The following is a 23,815-nucleotide window of genomic DNA, read 5'->3' as shown; positions in this document are numbered from 1 at the left end:
TGCCCCACATCTGGCCCAGCCTTCCAGCCTCTGGTAGCAGCACAAGCCTGCGCGTGTGTCGCTGCCCGTGGAGACCTCACGCGTGCAAGAGAGGGAGAGAGGAGCCAGAGCAATAACGAAGACTTCTCCCTCAATTTCATAAAATTGTCTATAGACAAATAATTTCTACAAAAGCTTTGCGTAGAATATACATCTTAGCTGCAACGACATTGTATTTTATCCTACCTATAACACCATCACTCTAATTACAATTAGGGCAAATTCCTGCCTCTCTTCTCAAGTTTGGTGAAGGGAAGAACCAATCCTCTACAGTAACCAGCCTGAAATGTTGTAACAGAAACATCTGTGAGATTACAAGATACGTTTTCAGGGCATCCCAACTCCAGTTCTGCCTGGCTGTAGCACGCAGCAAGGTACTCTGTTGTCTTGTTATAGCCTCCCTATTGAAATGACTGAATTATTCCCATCAGTAAACATATCAGGAGCAGGCATTTTTACAGCCAAACCTGCATTCTCACTCAGTTCAAATATTTTATTAAATGAAAATGCACCTTGGCAAAAATGGATCCAAATTAAAGGAAGACAGGTAGATAGGAACTTTTGAGAACTGACCAGGTAATTATATCCAAGTTCAAAACTAGATATAAAGGAAAGTAAGGATTTTTTTAAATGTTGTGTTTTAGCTAATTGTAGGTGGTTTTTAAAGCCAGAATAAAATTCTGAACTTTATGTAATTTGCCTTAGGAAATGTTATTTTCTGTTTATGCATTACATTCATTGGAGGAACAACTTTAAAGAAAATATATGGACAAAAGATGATGAGTTATTTCATTATTATGGCTAAAAGTTTTTAGCTTTTATAAATCTTTGCTTTTATAAATCTTTGTAATTCCAAACCATTTTAGTGCTGATGATCTTTGTTGTTTTGTGGGCTGATAACAGGGGGTTGTTTTGGAAAGAGAAGACTAATTTTTTTAAAAAACGGTTATTTTACAGCATTAACTTTATCTAATTGAACTTTTTTTTTTTCAATTGAAATTAAAGGTCATTAGCACGATTTTCACAGTACTTGCTGTATTTACTGCCTTGTTTGACGAGAGAAATATAATTTACGAATTTGTCAAAAATACTTACTGTATACAAGCTGAGAAAAACTGTAAGTATTCTGTAAAGAACAGATAGGCTCTCTGCATGTTCGCAATCAAATATCCAAAAAGTTTCAAGTTCTCTGTGCTTGTTTGGTCGCCATGTTACTTTCTCACTATGTCTGTTATTTTTTCTGTATCGGGATAAAATTTGGGCTTCTTTAATGCCCTAGCTTGGAGAGGCAGTAGATACCTTGAATAGGTCCTCGATAGTATATCAGTATACAGAATGTGTACATCCTCCTTACAGCAAACACATGCTAAGGTAAAATTATTTTACTAGCTGCAAAACCATAGCAACTTGTTCCAGCATTCCTCAGTGAAAGTCTCTGTTAATTAAATATGCAAGGAAAACAGTCTCTAAAATTTTGGGTAAGTAGTTCTTACTCAGTTTGGAAGCACATACCATGAAGATACTGATTTCTGTGTTTCTATGAAGCAGCTGTAATATTTTGTCTTCGTGCTGTTAAAAGTGTTGAGATTACGAAAATATCATCATTGGTTTTGCTTATTGGGTGGGGTTGTTTTGCTTTTGCAACTATTGTTGTGAAGTAAATGTTCATTTAATTTGCCTAGTTTTACCTTTTTCTTGCAACCATCTTCAGGATAGTAGGTTTGACTGATGAATCTCTGCTGTTTTGTCAGAGACCTGCAGAAATCCTGGCTAGATTAGCCAAAGATGCAAAGTTTTCTGAGGCATTAGAGAGTTTATCCAGATGACTTCTGCTATATTTTTCCATGCTTTAAAACACAGATTCTCCAGAGGGCTGAACAAGTATACTACAGTGGTTTTCTTTCTCTTCTCTCACAGAAAGCAAAAATAAGTATACTGTAAACACAATTTTCTGGAACTAGCAAAGACCACACAACTACTGAATTAATGAAATATTGTTGGTTTTGACTGAGTAGATAGAAAACTAACAGGAAAATATTTATTCAGTCTGGTATGTTGGTTTATAAAAGTGTATTGGTCTCCTCTGGAAACTTTGATACATCTGTATGCATTTTTTTGCTGAAGTGACTTGACTAGTTTTATGTGAAAGATCACAAAGGACAGAAATAACAATTTCAATCAGTAAAGTCACAGAGTTACAAACCATCAAAATATTATCCCCTACAGCAACTGTATGTGAATATCTTTAAGAAAACACAATATCTCAGTGGGTTTTTTTTGCTTGCAGCAGAGAAAGCTTAATCTGGGAATCATAAGCATCTTTCAGTTTCCAATGAGTAAAAGCCATTCTGCCCTATTGGAAATACTGCTTCATGAGAAGCGGTTTGGCAATGCAGCTGGGCAGCTAAAAGGGGTGCCAGAATAGAGAGTGTGGGGAATGACAGACCTATTTGGCAAAATGTTTAGAAAGCAGGTATAGAAAACACTATTAATTCACTTCAAATTCATGCTGAACCCACTCTTTAGTGGCAATAACTACTTAAGAGCTTAAAATCAGTAAAGATGGACATAAGTTTGTATTTCTTGCACGTTGCAAAGATTGTTCTTCTAATGCAGTGTTTCTTAGCCTATTTCTTTTTTTTTAATTTGCTTGGGCCCTCCTCTTAAAAAAAAAAAAAAAAAAAATCCAGTCCTCACCCTTTGAAATAAGGTGTGAGTGTCTTCTACGACGGGATATTAATAATTTTGCACATTAAGACTATTCCCCATGTCTCTGAATTTTCTCCCTTCTCTCTCCCCATGTCTTCCTGAGAAACATTGTTTTAAAAGACAAGAACTGATTCTTAAGCAAACTGTGAACAGGATTTGATGATACATTGATCTTGGACATTTTCTGAGAATATTATACTTTGAATAGCTTTTCTTGAAAGATAAGAAAAAGAATATGGAAAGCTCAGTTGTTAGCTAGAGGAAAGCAACAGAACAAATGGCATTGCTTCAAAACACCTTCCAGCCCTGTACCTACAGCATCTTGATCAGTGATCTCAAAACTTACCTCAATAATGTTCTCCCAGTGATGCTGCGCTGACCCCGGTGTTTGGAGCAGGGGCTGCCTGGAAATCCATTTTCCCGCCATAAAGCAGGCAGGAGGGAGTGAATGGACTCTCTCTGCATTATTTATAGTATGAATTTGATAAATAATTCCCTTCTTTATGTCTCATTGTAGTAGATTTATTTCCCACTGTTTGACATATCTTTCTGCAGGTGGTACTAGCTGGTAAATCATCTGAACAGAGCATAAAAACCACTGCTTTTCTTTTCATGAAACTGAAGGGTGAAGCAATAGACATATAATAATGAGATATTATCATAAATTCACATGTTTTATTACTCTGCTATTTCTGTTATTACCCAGTAAGACTTTTGCTAAACAGAGGAGTTTGGTAAGTGCCAATACTGTGCTACAGTATTAAACCTACAGGCTGGTAGACTGCAGGAGCTGGGAGAAAATGTTAGGAATGAGGCGTGTACCACAGATGGTCTCCCTCAAAAAAGCAGTACCAAGTGAGCAAGGGGAGTACAGTTTTCACGATGTATTGATCCTGCAACAAAACCTTGAGTTTTCTTTGAACAAGGAGGAAAAATACCATGGGGAATGCTATATGCTGTCACTGGTTCTACTGCAGTTAAACTGCTACTGCGAAATGGGAGCGTGGTTTACAGTAGGCTAGAAGTACATTTACAAAGTGAATGGCAATGAAGAAACGTGGTCATATGTGACACTTGAGAACCTCTGAGCAACAGTTACTGATTTGGCGCTGGGTAATTAACTCAATAGAAAGAAACAGAGATAGGAGGGTTCAGGGTGGGCAGGGAAGGCTGCACAACTAGCCAAACCAAACTCTTCACAAAACCATTATCTCAAATTCTGCTCCAAGGGCATTGCTTACACTGCGGAGAATTGTTCACTCTAAGTCTATTCATCTAAAGCCCTTACTGTAAGCTGCTTTGTGCCCTATTTATTGAGGAAAAATGTCATAAATATGGTGCATCTGAGCAGGATGAGACTAGAAGGATGCAAGGGACTTCCTGGTAAAGTACAACCCCTACACTGGCTGCTATACTGCTGGCACGAGGCATGCTATGGAAGGACTGTTTCAAGTAAAGGAGGCTCATCCAGGACCCCCTCATCTGGGATCTGTTGAGAGCTACTGTTACCTTTATGGATAAATTATAGATAGGGTATTGCTAATGAGCTGTGTAAGGGTTATTTCTTTATGCCCCTTTCAAAGCTTTGCTCTTTGGCTTTTATTTTGGCCGCAGCTGACGTTTATCTTGGGTAAAATGTGCTTGTGACACTGAAAGGTGGGCTCAGGGAAGGATCTCTGGCACAGCTGTGACTAAAACTCCTTTTAGGGAACTGACTCACTCAATGGCTGCTCTCGAGGACCTTTACATACACTTTAGAGGTGAACAAAGAGACAATAAAGTAAAGAAGGTCTGACTGGCATCTCCCTGTGTTGATGTCTAGATAATTCTGGCAGCAATTGAAGATTTCAGGCTGCAGCTGAAGACTGACTGAGGGGCTGCTTGTGCCGGATGAAGAGGCAGCCTAGATGCTGTCAGCAGCTGCACAGCTGCTGCCTGATTGCCTCAGCTCCTAGCACAGACTACGGTAATCCCTCTGAAATCACTGCTTGAGCATCTCCCAGTGTCACCTTGTTTTTCCCAGTGTTTAGGCATGGTATAGCTGAGTGATCATCCCCTGAACCAGTATAGCTGGCTACATTTCCCCAAAAACGCCAACCAGAAAAGCAAAAAAAGCCCTAACCTAGAAATGCATTGTGGTAACTCCTTCCCTCCCTGAATAAGGAGAGGTAAATTCCCACTCGAGATATAGAGGAAGCAAAAGGGCTAAACAGCCTCGTGAGATCCTGGAAAGCAAACACAAGTGCAACATGTGCATGAACTAAGCACAACTGTTTAAAAAAACTTGTCAGTTTAGTAAACGGAAGCAAAATTTGGTCCCATTTTCCTGCCACCATCACCTTCCAGAAATCATATAGTGGCTAGAAACCAATTTCAGAACCACCGCCTGGCAGAAGGATGGTCTAGGACACACAGCAGTAGGACTAAGCTTTCTAATTGGCAATGCTGCATGTGGGTACTGGAGTTAATAACAAATGCTGCGTTGAGTTTCCTCAGACAAAAAATCCAGCTGGGGTAAGGCCAGTTATAGTTAATGGGCAAACCTACTCTCTAGGATAGCTTTTTCCAGGCTTTCTTGCTTTCCAGACTGTGCTGCCCCGTGCACCTAAGGACCCACTCCAACCTTTCCTGTCAAGCACTTGAACGTTACACAAAGTGGCAGCTACCTTCATAGAAAACCTGAGATTGTCCAATATTTCAGGTCTTTCATGTTCTGTAGTTAACACGGGACTTCTCACATCTCAGGCTGTGACTTAAGGATGAGATAGCTGAAACCTTCCAAACTTCCCAGGAGTGGGTTACAGAGTTAGCTGTCGCTGTCATCCACATCCTTCTGTGACCTCAGTTTGTGGATTTAGACAATGTGCACTACTTCTTAAAAAGAAAGATTGGCTTAAATTTCATTGCTTTTACATCTCAACAGGTCTTACCTAAAGTCGAGATTCACTTCATGCTGCTATTACAGAAATTTTTTTTTTTAAAATAGAGTTTTGCTAAATCCAGAGCAGTGCTGACCTGGAGAGCCCAGCTCCCCTTTAAGCAATGAGGTAGCAACAGCCTTTTCACTGGGATTGTACAAACATATTTTAGAAAGGTTTGTGTCTTTATCCTGAAAATCTTGGATACGTACCCCTGTTGCCTCTACATTGTTGCATGTTTTCCAAAAAGTAACTATCCAATCACAAGTCTGAAACTTAGAACTGCTTCCGTGTCTTGCTTCCCGTATCTCGCCTTTCTCTTCATTCTGTTAGTGTTATGCTGGTCTCTCCCTATGCTCTGGCTTGTTCTGGAAGTTTTATATTACCATTTTTTCCACAACCCCATCTATCTGATGTGCCTCCCTCACTTTCTTCTAGAAACATGGGAAAGGACGCCCAGACCAATGGTGCAAGCTCTTTTAGGGTTTGGTACTAGTACATACAAGGCTGCACACGTGATGATGTAGACTTCTCATTCACCTGTTGATATGTTACCTCTTTGTCAGATGAGCAGTGAATTATCTAGTATAAAAAAATACTACTGCTGCAGTTAGGTATTTTGATGCATTTCTATTTATTTATCTTTTAAAAAAAGTAAAAAGTCCTGTTCTTGAATCCAAGCAATTATTTCCTTATGTTTCTTATCTAAGCCTCTTTCAGTTAGAATTCTGTCTGAAAGCTTTCCCCTCTTCTCAACATCGTTGTTACCCATGTGCTTGGGTAATGGGACATTCTTCTAATCTTCTCAATTTCTTTATTTTTTCCCTCAAATACAGCTCCATCCAACAACAGCTTCCATTTGCCACATAGCTGTGTTTTGTTTCAGTTGTATGAAGAAACTTGGGGTTTTCTTTTCTTTTTCTTTTCTTTCCCTTTCAAACATATCCAGAGATAAAGGTGGCTGTTTATCTCTAAAAACTTCAAGGATTGACACACAGCCCATAACAACTCTTGTTCTTTCCTGGGCTTACATTACCTGAAACAGATGGTAAAAGAGAGGTGGAGTCCTGCAGGATGCTTTCCCTGAGGAAAGCAATTGCCTCTAGTGACAGTTGAGCAAATGTCGATTTCTGACTCATAAGACACTTCTATACTTAATTTTAAAAATATATAAATTCTTTTTTGGAGGAAACACAACTTTTCAGACTTTCCTGCAGAATAAAAATGGCTGAAACTTCTGCCCAGAATTCTGAAATGAGCTTCAGAGTTTTATAATCCCACTTGGAATCTTCACAGATACATTTATTTGTATATTCTCCTGTATATACTCACATAGGGAAAAAAATTATAGAAGGCCTGTGAAAACTCCTCACTTACGCTAGGAACTCAAAAAATGCTACTCGATAGGTAACAAAGTCAGAAACATCATTAATCTCATGTCAAATATGGAAAATATGCTTGAATTAACATGAGCTCTACTCCGTATCACAGAGCTTGTGGATATTCTGGGCCAAAATATCTTCTTGTCCTTCTGCACATAGTACTTTTGGAATATTTAAAAGAAATTGGACTGTTCCAGATCAATTTGAAACTTCTTTAGAAAACTTATTTGAAGCTGGGATATAGCCTATCTCTTACTATTACAAGACTATGATCCTTCTCTAAAAATGAGGCTAAAATGTACTTCCTACTGTATGTATCCTAGTGTATAAATCCATCCCAGCACATCGATCCAGATCTTGTATATTTGCAACTTAGAAGCTCAAGTGTTTGCAATGATCTCTGTATGCTTTGAACAAGGGATCTGGCACGAGCTTCTCACTACTTAGTCCAAATTAACATCACTGAATTCATTTAAGTCATTTTGGCTTCATACTTGAGAAAGTGGGGACACAAGTTAGCCTAAAATGTGATTTGATACTGAGGCAATTTGGTAATAAACACATTGTCTCCTCAGCAATACCCTGATGTCTGAAAAGTAGATTGAGCTCTGAACCAGTCTCAGTTCACTGATGCACCCTCTGCTTCACCTGGAACACGGTGTGCAGTGCGAACTCGGTCCAGAGAAAGCATCTTGTTCATACGAGTTGTTACAAGTTTATTATTATTTTATGTTACTATAGTAATATATTACATAATTAGTGCATTTTATATTAACACATTACTAATAATATATTAATATCATTAACACATTTATTAGGTGATGAAGAAAAGTATTGTTGTAATATTTGACCCTGCTCCACTGAGGGAAGAGCTTTGTTACTAAAGCCAGGAAAAGTAGAATCACATACTTGGATGAACTGCAGTGGTGGAGGGAAACAACTGGAACTAGAAACAGTAAATAATCTTGATTCTTACACAAGACAAGGCTTTAAATCATTTTAAGCAGAAGTGATGACCAAAATCAGTTTTTAAGGGTAAAGTCCAGATGTCTCTGAATGTCATCGAGGTCCTCAGTTTATTTTTTCTTTACTGACTTCAGAAAGGAAAGAAATCCGAAGAAGCTAGAAAAGCTTTCAAATAGACAATAAATTAACTACTGAAGTGGAATACGGACTAGCCATTCATCAACAGAAACTAAGACTTGAGTATAGACAGAGTCTTCATCTAGATTAGAGAAGCGCTCAACTGATAAAGCCAAGCGAATTAAAGAAAGAAAAGATGGATAAAGACTAGACAGCTCCTGAAATAAACTGTAATCAGGCATATTTGTTATGTTAGTAGTATAGGATAAGACCTTTAGCTGGTGTAATTGGCATAGCAGCACTGCAGCTAATTGTGCTGCATGACTGTATGCAGCAGCAGATGTTGGTCCATGTGACTTTACTCAAACTCTTACATTCGCATTGGAATTTGTAACATATTCTTTCAGTGCCATAGTTGCTGTGCAAAGGCAACATTAACTTTCACAAAGTAGTTTATTTCCAGGCAATCCAGGAAATTAATATTTAATGGACATATGGGGTTTTTTATAATAAAGAGTATTTCTAAGCAAAATAAGTTCTTTGATCCAGCTTCATCTTAAATGGTTTATTTTTATAACAAAAAAGTGGAAAGAAATTAATTATACTGAACTTTTCACCATTCTCAGGTCTTTATTACAGCAAAAATCTTTAGGATACAAGATGCATCCAACATTCAGACCCACTAAAAGTTGTTTGGGGTCAAGGGCCAAACAAATGGGTTAGGCCAACTTTGCTCTTTCCTCACTAGCAACTCAAACATCCTGCACCACCTTTTACCCTCCCCCTTCCTGGTATTCCTCTTACACCCAAATTCTTTAGATGGTCGTCTTGTTTCTCCAGGCTCACTAGGACTGGTGGGCTGTACAGGAATTAACCTTGCTACCTTCCAGTTTCTTGATGACTGTACCAACGGTGCTCAAGAAGCCTGCTTCTTCCCGTAACTCTTTTTTCAAATCTGTGGGGGAAAAAGCTAATGCGATAAAACAATAAATTATCATAGTAAAGGATGAGTGACCTTACAGAACAAATTCTGGCTTTTCTGCAAGCTTCAGAGCCTCATGCATCCCTGCAGCTGATAGTTTCCGATTGATATTCCTATATCTGCATTGCAGTAGGTTGCGGTAAGTTGTCCTCAGGTCCCGATTGAAGAAGGCATATATAAAAGGATTAATGAGAGAGTTTGCGTAACCCAGCCATAGAAATGTTCTCTCAACCCACAGTGGGATACAGCTGCATGCTGTACCGCAGATGAAGGGCCTGGCGGTTGAGAGGAGGAAGAAGGGCAGCCAGCAGATAGTGAAAGCCCCAACAATAATCCCAAGCGTAGTGGCAGCTTTCTGTTCTCTTTTAAAGATGGAAATGTTTTTCTTGTCATGCTTTAGAAGTCGTGAAAAATTAGTACATTCTTCAGATTCCTTGTGCAGTTTTACAACTCCATTCATAGAAATTCCTTCTATTTCTTCTGGCCGGGGAAAACCAGCAAACTTGTGTTTAGCAGCACTCCTCTTGGCAGCTTTGTAAATCTGATAGTACATGAAAAGCATCACTGACATTGGAATATAAAATGCAACTGCCGTGGAGTAAATGGTGTAGCCGAAGTCTTGACTGATCAAACAAACCTTTTCATCATTTACATTTTGGGCCCAACCAAAGAGTGGGGGTATAGTGATAGAGGCAGATAAGAGCCATACACACAGGATCATTTTGGCCATACACTTCCCGTTCTGCCTTACAGGATACGTAAGAGGTCTCGTTATTCCCAGGTACCTAGAACGATAACATACAGTTACTATATAGTGCAGTGATTCACTGATAAAAGTTATTTCACGTAATCTGCCCTAAACCAAAACATCTGTGGATAAGGTTTCTATTTTACATTTTTTTTAATCCTCTCTGTGTGTGTATTTCAAACTTGTAAATTTATGTGTCTCTCACTTGAAAATTTATAGTGCTGATATTCTGTATAAAAGGTCTTTTATTCTAGAAGGAAATCACCTATTGGCCCCAATGGACTGTGATTTTAATGAATTTGTACAATTTTCATGCAGATAACTCGGGTTTTGGCTTTTAAGGAAATTCTGAAACCTAAATTTTATTTGGCTAACTTACGAAATCTTGGAGTATAGATGAACGCTCACTCCGCAAAGCCTACCACTTTTTGTATTGAGTGCATGGTTAAATTAAAACAAGCATGCATTCATGCTTGCCACTAAACTGAGATGATGAGTTGTCTTTCTTACCTTCACATTTCAGATGGGAACAACAAACTGCAAACTTATGCCAAGAGTAGATTATTACAATATTTCCTTTTATCATCATTTAATTAGAAAGAAATTATATTTATTCAAGGTTCAAACTTTTACTGAACAAAATAACAATTTATCACAGTGTCAGTTCAAGAAGACCTGGGGAGAAAACATAGTTTTACCACAAGCTAAGTTTAGGGTGGTAAATTGTAAACAGACAAGAAAAATGTTTATAATGTGTCAAGCTTTCATAGAAAAAAAATGAATCCTGTTGACAACTTCTACATTTCCTAAGTTGTGATAGCTTAAACTATATATTTTTTCCTAATTAAAAAAATATTACTATGGCCCTATATAGCTGGACAGCAATATTCTAAGTTTGTGTTTACTCTCAGCTACAGAAAATTTCTATTCTTCTCTATGGGAAGTTTCTCTTAGATGGAATTGGATTCTTTTTTTTACACCTAACATATTTACTTTGAAATTTGGTTTCTGCTCAACTGGAACTTGCCTGTGAATTACCGTTAACTTCTCAAATTGTTCTTTTTTTCCTCCCTCAAAAAGAAAGAATTTTGAGAAAAATCAGTGTGATTCACTTTGTTACTTGTAAAAGAAATAGTTTCAAATCAGGTGTCAGAACAACATTTTGGGTGCAAGAGGTACCAGTCTTTAGTTATACAGTGAAGGTTTTGGAGGGTTACAAACACAAAATATAGTAACACAATTAAAAATATTTTTTTCTGCGCATTTTTTCTCTCTGTGTTCACTTAGCAAATCAAATATGAGTATTTGCCTGGCTCTGTGGAATGCTGCATTTTTGACTTTACTGCAATGCAGTAAATTATGGCCAGTGCTGATGCTTTATACAAGCACTCAGGTCTGCTACAGTTTTGTAAGGATAAAGAAGCATCATTTCATGATCTGTTCTGATGAGTAACAACAATCCCCCTCAACAATTCCATTGATTTTATATTACTTGATATGGCAAGTGTTATACAAAGGACAGAACTGATTTATTGTGCCCTATTCTTGACAGCATGCACAAGTAAATTACAGCAGGCCAGTATTGTGCCAGTGAAGCTGTGCCTGGTGGGGCCGTGAGCTAAGAACAGTTATTAGAATTGGCTGGGATTAGAGCAATGCGATACATGGACCGTGCTATTAAAAAAAACTGTTTTGTGTGGACCTCAACATCAGCATTAGAATATAGTCACCGCACCAGCTCCCGACACCGTGGGCATACTGTAGAGTCCACGGAGATTTCTGTTTTACAGCATCATGGCCAGAACTGCGCTCCCAAGGAGCTGAAGTTTTCCAAGGTGCTCCAAGATATAGAAGAGCAGGGCTAATGTGGTGAAGTTCCGGAGTTTAACTACCTAAGGGATACATCATTTTGCTCTAAGTAATGTAACTGCAGCAAGGGTAAGTTATTAGCTGCAGCCCTTCTGTGGCAAGACTGGTAGACCTTTAAAATTTGTCTGAGAATAGCAAGATTTAGCTACAAAAGAGTTAAACACATTTTTTGTGCAGAAAGCTTGTCACTTACAATGTGCTGTTTTAAAAAAATCTTTAAAAAGTTGGTCCACCTTCCCGGAGCATGTATTTTTCTAGCTATTACCCAGTTGGTCATTAAAAATAACATGCTTATGAGGTGAGCTTTATTATGTAGCTAAAAAAGTTAAACTGGATTTCTGTAAAAATCAGATCTGTGGGCTGCACGCTCTGAATGCCTAGTGATGCGTTCTCATGCATCAGAATATAACAAAAAGAATCCATGAAAGCAGAAGTATACCAAAAAGGATTAAAATTCATTAGTTTTGCCCTGCCACTGCTTTTCTGGAAGCCATCTGAGCTTCAAAAATACTATTTGAAATTAAAATACATTAATTAACATAAAAATACACCAGCACTCTTTCTGCCTTATCCATTTTGCTAAATGTAGTATGATAGGGGAAAAAAGTCAGCAGGCATAAATGAGAATTTTATCTTTTTATCTCTATATATGAAATCCATTACCCGTGAAAACTTACTTGCAACTTCAAAATCATGTGTAAATCACTACTGTTGTCTAATACGCTAAAGAGTATCCAAGACTTAATAGATTCATGAACTTCAAAAGTATAGTGTCAAATTCATTGCAAAAATATGCTTTGTAACGCTTAATCTTTAATTGCTACCTTCCAAAAAAGTAGTAAAGGTAAATCAGCTGAACTTAACATATCATTCCAAAAATAAGTAACACCTTGAGGCCTTACTGCTGGGAAAGAATGAAGTCAAATTCCCTAAAAAGCCAATTTCATGTATCTCAGCTATCCCCCACAAAAAAGAAGTGTCTCAGACTTGTTATTCTGAGATTTGTTTCTTTTGCGCGCCGCAGATGTTCGTTTTGATCTTGGTGGGGAAGAAACTGTGCCTCAGTTCTCACTTGTTAAATAAGGGCAATGCTATTTCCCATTCTTCCTTCTCCGAGTTTCTTGAATACAAGGTTCTGCCAGACAGGGTATCTATCCATATTACACCCAGCACAGTACCTAGGTTACTCCCCAAAAGCACAGTATTGCAGATGCACGGCCTCTGGTCACGGCATTTCCCACCCAGCGCTGCCGATGCTGTATGCAGAACACCAAAGTGCAGGATGCTACAGCAAACGACTATCGGGCAACTCTACGAGAAGCACGAGACATCCTGCAGTCACGGTCCTGCTGCCATTCCAAGAAGAAAGGCTGCTGGGTGAGTGGAGAGAAATGAGAAGGGAGAACCTGGCACTAGTATCTAGAGGATTCAATAAAAAAAACAGATGATGGGAACTTTTTTTGTACCATACCACTGAAATCTGGAAAACAGCCCCTTGCTCGAAAAGCTCAAAATAAGAGCAGACAACATAGACCAAGCAAAAGACATGTAGTGAGGGACAGTGAATTTTGCCTTAAACGAACGCGTGTAAACACACGAGCACATCCCCATTCTGGGTTGGTTTCTTATGATTTCTTCGGTGTCTCCTCTTCCCCGTCGGAGGATCAGAAACTGACTCCCGTGTGGCAGTCCCATTCAGGTGTGGGGCGCATGCAGGGTGCCCAGCTCTAGGGAGGAAAAATTATCCCTTGCCGCCTTCTTTCTGGAGCTCTGTTCAAACGTAGGTGGGGGTAAAGACCTTCCTCCTTCGTAGGGTGCTATCGTCAGCTATTGTGAATTACCACTTTTTACCACATTCACCCACAAAACACCAACAATGGAAAAGGTAAATGAACAAGTCCTTTCTTTCCTTTCACTTAATACAAATCTGGCTCCCTGTGATCTAGTATTCTTTCCCATACCTCTAAATTGTTGCAATTTAATGACAGGCAATTGTTATGGACAATTTAATGTAAAACCATTATAACTGTAGAGGGCTGCTCCTGAGAGCAGTCGGTTTGTGGGTTTTGTCATTCTGGATTTTTTGATACTGATGCACTACAATGACCACACAGAATAGTTTTTATTCTAAGGGTTAAAAGTCTCCATTGTCATTTGAACTGTAGATCACACAGGCATTTCTTGTTACAGTGTGCTCAATATATTAAATGTTACAGCAAGTATTAGTATATAACATATACGGAAAGCAGAACGCTATATGGCAGAGGGAACAGGCATCCACAGACCCTGGTGTCTGTTTCTGGCACATCATCCTATCTTTCGGTGGCTCTTTGTATTCCCTCTTCCCATTTATGTTTATCTTAGCTATTTGCTTGTTGTGATGGCTGTCATACGTTACTGCTTGTACCGTGATTATCAAAATGGACTGCCACTGTGTCCCACTAGATGTTACTATATTAAAAAAATATGAAAGGTTTGATACAATTTCTTTTCTTGTAAATGTATTTATTTCATTCTCCAATCCAGGAAATTGTGAAAAGTAGTTTGCTTTATCTGCACTACTGTGAAGTGAGTTCACATAGGCATCTACTTATCATCCTCTAGAAGAACTTTTCAGGAAGATCTTCCTCACCACCTTCATGTGAATAACTCTCTATTTGTGGCTGAATTGATTAGTAATTCTATAGATGTAGAAAAAGATGCCAGTTCTTCCTCCAAGAAATAAAAAAGCAGCAGTACCAGGCATGGTAGCATTTCAGGTTAACCAGGCATGACCTTTTTTTTTTTGGGGGGGGGGGGGGGGGGTGAACCTGATTTTTTTTCAGTAGTAGAAAAGTTCATTTCCTTTTCTTTGTGTTTGTTCCTGAGAAAGCTAAATATAGCTGTAATATTTCAGCTGTAAAAATGATGAATTGTTCATTGGAAACTTTGAGATGGGTCTAGTCTTAACATCTTTTGAAATATCCAGAAAGCAAACTGAGATTTAACAGCTACATCAACTTCAACAATAGAAAGAAAATAATAATAGGACGGTCCAATTTGGGATCCTGTGTCCAAAATCTTTCTTTATGAACTCTGTTATATGGCTAAAAGATAAAGAAAAAAAGGAAAAGGGCTTGCTTCTCACTGTGAGCAAAGTCACAGAGTAATAGAAAACTTAACAGCTAAAAGCATTAAAACTGTTTTGAAGCTTCCTGCCCAACGCAATAATAAATTGAATGCACCATGACGTCAGGGTCACTTACGCTGCTTTTGAAGCACGCACATGTAATTCCTTTGTCTCTAGTCTCCGTGTACTTTATAGGCAGACAGAATTCCATTCTAATTAATCCACGTTCATTTCCCAGAATTCACTGACCTGATCTAACAGACTATTATTCCAGAATCAGCTTAGCATCTTTCACTCTCTGACTTTACTTTTATGAAGCAGATCGGATTACTATGGAATAGAACTAGAAACGTTGTACTGGAAACTATATAGATGTGTATCATACCTATTTCTACCAGGAATCTCGACATATTGTTCTGTTATCACTTAACATTTGACTAGGAGTTGCACTTAACCTGAGGTTCTTTCAGTTCTTCCTATTTTTGTATTTTAAGAGGCATAAAACTGTTTCATTTCAAAGACACAAAAATGCTTACTACTTTGCTTTTGTGCTCTTTTTCTAGTACAGCAGCTTTCCAGCTTCAATACACATCTCCTTGTATTAGTTTCTTTGCAAATCCACAGCTATAGAATCCTGTCTAATGATTCACCTGCAATAACAACTTATTCTGAAGAACGATGCTGATCTACTGATCTTCCTTCGGTGGCAGTGATTCTCTTACGGTCTTTCATAATTTTTCTGTTTAATTCAGTGCAACATTAACAGATGCATCACAAGAATAGGAGCACAACGCCATTCCTAAAAGTTACCCAGCATTCAGAAACATTCTCCCTAGTGTAGTGATCAATCTAGATTTTTTTTCTTATACTTTGATACATTAAACAGTAAATTAAATGTAAATGTAACAAGTTGAAACAATGATCAAATCTATTATTTTTGTTATGGCTATGTCAAACTAACTAACAGAAATTGTTCTCTTCAAAGCTATTGTGTTTACACTAAGCAAGAGATGTTCTGTCCCACAGACCTGCTTTTAAATAGAATAAAGTATACAAACTGATCAGGGAAATACTATTCCCACTGCATATTTAAGCAATTGAGATGGAAGTAAAGGGATAGAACATAAAAAGACTTAAGTGCTGAGACATAAGCATTACAGTGCACGACTATGGTGTTATAATGTGAAAAGTTACCTTGTTAATTATTGTATGACAGTATTGATACCTGTCTTTCTGCAATACAGACTGGCCTCATAATCACATCACGATAACTGCCAGTTTCTTGTCTGGGAAGAGGAGGATATTTCAGAGGCAGTAAAATACTTTTCTCATTCCCAGAAGCGAACGAAGTTACTGATTTTATTGCATATATGACAGCTTTCAGAATATGAATTAGATCACTTTAAAACCTAAATATTAAATATTGTGCAATGTTAGAGTGAGACAGCAGAACTAACAAAATCAAATCATTATTCAGTGGAGAAAAAAAAGACTTTGTTCAACTAGTTCTGAGCTCCATCTAGTTAAATGTTGCACCTTTTCTATGTAGTGAATTAGTACATTGTTTACAAAAAGTCCTAGCACAGTGGCCAGCTTCCGCATCTTAATTGCATTTGCTAGAAATGGTTAAAGCTCTACTTCGTCATTCTCAGTCGATGTTGAATGCAGTAACGTGAAAGATCTTAAATGTATGTTTTGGTATCTATTGTTTTAGATGCTTATGCTTCACGTTTCACACAATTTCAGCATTATTCTTATTATTGAAACAGTGATACTTTAATTTTGAAACTTGGAAGAATGAGAATGAAATATTTGTTTTGCTTTCAGCAAGGTTGACACTTTCCATTCCCCTTCTTTCTCTCAATTAAGTGTATTTCCTTAAATTTTTACAGAAGGAAGATATTCGTTCCCACTGTTAGAGTGGGTACATGTTGAATACAGTACTATACTTTTATTTTACATAGTAAATGTTCTGACTTGATTTTTCTTTTTCTCACAAATCATTGTAGGGTTTTATTTTTGATGGAACTCATGAAGTGTAGGCTTTCCTGGCAGTGGGGGAGGATTAAGTCAATCAAAATTAAATATCTGTTCACTCTAAAGGAATGTAATTTGCATAGTAGAAGATTATGTTCTCCTCTCTTACATTTTGTTCAGTTTTTCTGTATTTGCATGGACTTTCTTCCTCTCATATTGCGTAATTTTACAGCTTCATATTTTTCTTCGTTATTTTAGCTCATTTTTCATTCTTTTATTTCACACATTCTATTTTTACTTCACTTTCTTACCCTGCCTTATTTCTATTTCTCTCTTAGCTCTATATTTTTCCCTCTTCATTTTTGCCTATTGATCTAAGACATCCATCCCATAGATGGCGGGATGTATTCTGCTCTCATTCTAAGAAATACATAACAACCGTATAGCCAGAAAGAGATGTGCAATGTCTTTCCATTCAACTTCCATTATCTTAGTCATAATTTCTGAAACTATATTCCTCTTTCCTTTCAGACCTTGGCAAATTTCTTTTACCTGTCTTTATTCTTTGCCTTTCATTTTCCCCCTGCATGACTGTCGAAGTATCTGTCACCAGCCACCGCCTTGTTCTTATCTTCCTGACAAAACAGTTCAGTAGCCTTTGGTTTTCCACTGCAAATGATATGCTGTTTGGAAGAAAAGGTCCCAACATGTAATTGCTGATGTTTACCTTGTAACACTGCCTGAATGTTAGATAATACGTATTTCCTAGCCAATATTTTGCAATTACCCAAATAAATATTTTATATTATAGACTAAACACTCTTATTAACTGTCTTTCAAGAAAACAGTACGTGTATATTTTCCTTTCTTCTGTCTTCACCAACGACATAAAGGTAGGAGATGTAAGAAGGGAAACTATTCAGCTATTCCATCCTTCACCAGCCTCCTAGAATCTAGATGCATTTGAAAACTGAAAAGGTTTTGGCAATGAAATATTTAGAATTAAGTTGCACGCTGTAACGGAAGACTTCCTATTTTCAAACTTTTTCAAAATGTCTGAACTCCAGCTTTGTGGGTTTCATCATCTCTGGTTTCCCGTATATAAGTGTGGTTTGCTTACAGAGTGCAATAGGATTAACTATATACAAAGCTCAAAAGTGCTTCTCACCTCACTTCTTGATAGATAATCTGTAACACTTCAAAAGCTTTCTAAATCTGGGCAAGTCACACATAGGAAGAATCCATTTTTCTTTACACTGTTCAACAATACGCAAGGTTGAGGAAAATAAAAGATAATTTCGTGATCTTATAAAAGAAAATTTATAACTGTGTCAGGGAACACACTACCGACTTCTGCCCTTTCACCCACCCATAGATTTGCAAGTTCCCTTTATTTAACATTGACCTAATTTTCTTGTGGAAGAAGAAGTGAGAAGAGAGTCAAAAGGCTCTTTCTAAATTTTTCTTTCTTTTAAAAGTAAAAAATTGTATTAATCAAAATACAGGATAAAGTACAATTTACAATAGCTATTACTAACATTTTGGAAATATTCCCTAGAGAAGTGCTTCTCAGGCTTTTTAAGCAAAGCCTCACTTCACTAAAAAATTCTTCATGGACTTCATCATAGTACACACACAAACTGCTTCACGAGTCTAGAAGGCCAGGCCCTCATACACTCTTATACCTTCATACCCTACAGTATGATTTACGCTAGTTGTTAAGTAATTTTATCAATCAAAGAGAAAAAAGAGAAGCAAAACATCTTCAAAAATGGCTGTTCGTTGCTATATTCAATAATTTAGCAATTCTGATTTATATCAGAAAACACTATTTTGTTTAAAATTCACATTTCAGTTCATTCCACATTGAGTGCCTTTTTATTATTCCCAAAATATTTTAGATTCAGAGAAACAAATGCAGTGCATTTGCATCATGTCAACTCTTATACCTTAGCATCTAATTACATGTAGACTGATGTCTGTCTCGTGATTATTTTTTCATCTTTATGTGTATGATGCAGTATCTCATTTTATTAAGTTATTACAAGATGTCTGGCCCCTTTTTGAAGGGGCAAAGAAGATATTTTAGCCTTCTGATACTATCTGAGAAGACCAAGACAGGAAAACCTTTGTTCCAGAAAAGAATTAAAGAGAAATAACGTTCTCATTTATTTCTGTCTGGTTGTGTTGCAATGTTCGTTTCAGGCTGGCCGTGCAGCAAAAAAGTTCAGGTTGGAAGAAAGCTAGGGAAGAGGTTTTATCTCATATGGCCTTTTGTAGGGTAGAGGAGAACTGGTTAAATCTGAAAAGGGAAAATGAATCTGAGGATGACAAGTAAATTTTTTGCCACGACTGGAGGGAGGTGGCACTGGCAGTGAGCTTGAGGAGCAGTGGAGGAGACCTTGCGTATGAATGCATATAGTTCAAAAGCCACTGAGGAGGGATAAGGCTTGACTTGAAATACTGCTTAATGGTGTTAAATGGGACTGAAGAGAGAAAGAGAGAGACAGATGTACTGGGAGTTACTTATGTTTGTCCTCCTTTTATCAGTCCAGAGAATCTGAAACAGCAAGTGAATGAATTGGGTGAAGGACTGGACTGCTGGATGTTGGTAAGGCACTGGAGAAGGAATGACATAGCTCTATTCTTTCTTCTTTACAATAAGGAAACTGGGGAGGAATGCTTTAGCGCTGGAAGTCATCTTTATGATGGCCTTAGTTCCTGAGGAGTTAATCTCGGTTCTGATCCTGACTCCCAAGCATTTCTATCTCCTGCACAATAAACCTCACTGTCCTTCTGGCAATTACAGTCTGTCAGAAGACAAGCATTAACCATGATCTTTTGCTGAATGCGTACATGTTTAGAGGATCTAAAGCCTTAGATGATTCATGTGCTTATTGGCCTGAGCCACCTATACAACTGAAGATAAGGTTCAAGTCCCTGAACTTAACTTGATCCTATGAGCTAACCAGCATAGAAAAACATGAGAGTTGGATGTCATCAGGATAACCCAAGCTGCCCAGCTGATAGGCAGAAGCACTCCATACAGTTGATATTTGGTGATAGAAAAAGGTTTATCTGCTGCTTTGCCTTTCCTGTGGGGGAGAGTAACTTTAAGCAAAGATGTGTTTTCTTGAAGCACCAGCTGAGATGAAATCCCTACTATGTTAAACAGAGGCAGTTCCTGAGCAAAAGAAAACAGAGGAATGGAAAAGAATACATTTTGCAGATTAGGAACTGGAAAATCCTCATTTTCCTCTTTTTGCTTCCCCCCATCTTACCCTTCTCATCCCTCACGCCCAGGGGTATGTCAAAGCCAATAAAGATTTCAGGTTTTTGCCAGAGTCTGCGGTACTTCTAACACACTATTTTTCCCCCCTTACTGCCTTCAGAAAGGGTTTTAATTCTCAAACTCACAACTTATTAACAGAGCTCAGATCTTTTGCCCTCCCATATCCTGACTGGTGTTGTCCTGTGGCAAAGATGAGCACTCTTGATTCTAGGCCAGCCTGCTGGCTTCAGCCAGGCCAGAGGAGACATGCCAGGAGACAACCACCAGACATGCCTCAGTCTTGGGACCATCCTGTTCTGTGCAAGCATTCAAGCAGGCCGTAATAAAAATTGCAATGTGTTTTCTCTCAGTTCTGTACTCTGCCAGACGCCCTTAACATCACCCTAGCACAAACATCCCTTAGGTGAGCAATGAGGCAGGCTGATAGCCCACAGATCTGTGTCTATATTTTGGCCAATGTATCAGTCTACCATCTTCTCCTCCCAGGTGTGTGCAGGCACGTACACGCACCCACCAGGTGACCCCTTTGTATCTGGCAGCAAGGTGGGTCCCAGGATGTATGTGCTACAAACAAGTTGAAACCAGAGCAAACTCTCGGAGGACCTTCAGAGAGGGTAGTGAAGGGCCTGCAGACGCACATGGGACAGTGCCTACACGGATGCAGCTGAGGCAGCCTGGAGAGTTTCTCAGGACGAGTGGTAGAGACTCAGACTGGCGATGGGACACCAGGCCTCTAGATGGTTCTCAGGAGGAGGAGGTTGCCAAAACAGTACAGGGATGTCCAGTTCAACAACACAAAAACGCAGAACTCCCAAGTCCCTGCACCCAGCTGAGCGCTCTGGCTGTTCCCTGGCACCATACTGGCATAAGACCCAGGCCGGTTGTGCCCCTTGCTTTTTGCAGGAGAAAGCCTAAACACACAGGGAGCTGCAGAGAGCTCTGCTCTGGGTGGTCAGGGAACCTGAATATCAGGGTTTGCCCTGAGCATACCCGGCTGTCACTTTAGATGCAGCTTAAGTGGCCTGCCCAGAACCACAAAATAAGCCTATAGACCCTGATCACTGGGTCATCAGAAGCCAAGGTTGGTGCTTCGGTTGCATAACCAGGGTTTTTTTTTATTGCTTGAGGTAAGCTAACAGATACCTTCAACTAAAGTGTGTGGGGGCTTGATTTCAGATCTATGAAAAACTGTCTTTTTTAAAAAGAAAACCCTCGTCAGACTCCCATAAAGCAGAAATGGCTAAGGTGATTTTCTCCAACTTCACTACATGAGTCATGCTTGGATTGATACTAAGCATCAGCTTAAAAGGAATTATTTTGAAAGTTATAATGGTGTTTCAAAATGAAAGCCTCCTACATCTTTAACTAGAAAATCATGACTGATGTCTTTAGTACAATTAAATGAAGCATTTCACAGCATAAGTGATGAATGAAATGAAAAATCACAGCCCATTGAACTGATAATACAACTATATTAAAACAAAGTATCTTCAGGGAACAGCTATTTAAATGTGCTGATATTTATGTCCCCTCTCTTACTTCCTTGAATATAAACAATTTAAACATAGTATCTCCAGACAAAGCACTTAAGGAACAACCCCCTCTAGAACACTTCTTCCCTCCTCCCCCTTCTTTCTCTTCCTCTCTCTGAAGAGACAGGAAAAATACTGGGAGGACTTGGTCCAAATTATCCTCTTTGCTTCTCCATGACAGTAATTTCGCAAGAGCCCAAATGAACACCTATGTAGTGATTATGGGTGAATCTCAATAGAGAACTAATCTACTTGGACATTTTGGCTTTGTCCATAGCTGTATTGGCCTGAAGGCAGATCTGAATTTGTCAAAAACACACAAAGATTTTGCTATGTTCCGTTGGGTCAGGTACGTAAAAATCGTAGATGTTCACCTCAAGTTTAAATTTTTTGCCTTTTTTTAAAAAAACCGCAGTATATCAATAAACTGTGCTAGATACACAGGAAAATCTAAGTCTAAAGCAGGTTTAATTAGAGGTCTTATTTCTAAAACTTTGGGATGTGTAAATAAAGCATCTTACATAGAGTCTGTACAGACTCTGGGTTTCTCTATAATATTATCTGTGGAAACGTCAGCCAGAGATACCTACTGTTCCTAGAAAGTGGGCACCGTGGGTTTTTTAATTTCACTCCTTTCCTGAAAAATATTTTTTAAATATTGTCATTGTAGTTCAGTGTAAAATACACTTTTCACTAATGTAATCCTCTCACAAAGGAACTGTCAATGCAAATAGGTCTGAAAGCAAGAAGAAAACCTACTAACAGAATAAAAGTGAGAAATGGCAACTTTGGGATTGTAACAGAGGAACTGAAGCAGCCAAAGCATCTAAGTAATTCTTAGACTGAGGTAAGCTAACATTTTTTCATAAAAAAGTCCAAGGTGAAAAAGCACACTGTATCTCCTCGAACACCAACATATTCTGGCTGACTAACTTAGATCAGTGATGCTTTACTTGAGAATAGCAGCAAACAAAGCAAAGAATTTTGGTAAGGCTGAGTCAATTAAAAAAAACAAAACCAACCAAGCTACCCAAAACATGAGGTAGGGGGTTTGTGATAAATTTCCAGAGTACAAGCAACTAAGTACAACTCTAGTCAAAGCACTAGAAGAATAAGCTACCTCTGCTCAAAGTCACATACTGACGGGTATCTAGCAGTGTTGTGTGAAGAATGAAAAGAGCCATGCTGTGTTTCAGGAAAGCTTTAAAATTGGCCTCCTTTCTGAATTTTATGAATGAAAAATCCAAAGTTTTTTTTATCCTGAATTGACTGGTTAGAAACACAATGGTGCACTGAACCCTGCTTTTCACATACAAGCAAATGAACTGAACCAGCTTGTTCTGAAATATCAAAAGAGGACATCACCAGAAAATAACTCTAATTGTGTTACTTTAAAAAAATAAATTCTAGCAAAGTAATCTCAATTTCATAAAATATTTTGATAACAGAACATCCCATTCTGATCCCCCACAATACCAGTAGTTTTTTAAAGACGCAGTCTCTACAGCAGTAAAAGCACGTCTCACTTCCTCATGTGAATAGATCCTATCATGGGAAGAAATCATAACCTGGTTTGGAAGGGGAGGCAGTGGGTTGGAGAGAGCACAGCATGAGGGGAAGGTATCAAGGAAAGAAGGCAGGAGGTTAGATCAAATTGTGTATCTGCAATTCGAGAACCTTTTAGAAAACTGTTATTCACACTCCTTTCCAACAGAAACTTCTGGAACGGGGACTTATCAGAAGATAAGGGGATTCCTTCCCTGTAACTTATATAAACAGCTATTTATTTGCCATTTCTTGATATTTTAGCAGTATATTGTCTGCTCAGTATGTGGTACAGAATGAGGTTATCATGTCTCATCATCTTTCATGTCAATGAATGTGAAGTCTACTGTAGCTACCACATCTCTCAACCATATGTCATTTATTTCCTTAGCACTCAGTTTAACTAATATATTTATTTACAGCATGTTTATACACCAGATCCCAAGTTCTCCCTTCACATGTAATCCTCCTGCCTGATGTCATTTTCCTCAGAAAATGTCTTATTCAGTGATATTTTGTAATTCAATTTCAATAAATAAATTGGTCAGATCAAGCTCTCCTCTATAAACTGGAAATAGAACATTTGTAGGAATTTAATATTACTTCACAAATATTTCTTCCTCTTGCAAT

At 38.2% G+C, this 23,815-nt stretch overlaps 1 protein-coding gene across 1 annotated transcript; it reads right to left on the bottom strand.

The window, feature by feature from the left end:
• Window positions 1-8,985: 8,985 nt before the first annotated feature.
• On the bottom strand, window positions 8,986-19,469 carry LOC104072337 (5-hydroxytryptamine receptor 7-like; the record flags this gene model as incomplete). Its single annotated transcript, XM_009575363.1, has 2 exons — window positions 8,986-9,899; window positions 19,365-19,469. Coding segments are annotated over 2 exons (857 nt in total), but the record flags the coding sequence as incomplete, so codon positions are not given.
• Between the last annotated feature and the right edge of the window lie 4,346 nt (window positions 19,470-23,815).

Source organism: Fulmarus glacialis, unplaced genomic scaffold (assembly GCF_000690835.1).
Source record: "Fulmarus glacialis isolate BGI_N327 unplaced genomic scaffold, ASM69083v1 scaffold30353, whole genome shotgun sequence".
NCBI classification, from domain to species: domain Eukaryota; kingdom Metazoa; phylum Chordata; class Aves; order Procellariiformes; family Procellariidae; genus Fulmarus; species Fulmarus glacialis.
This window is presented reverse-complemented; position numbering and strand designations above follow the sequence as displayed.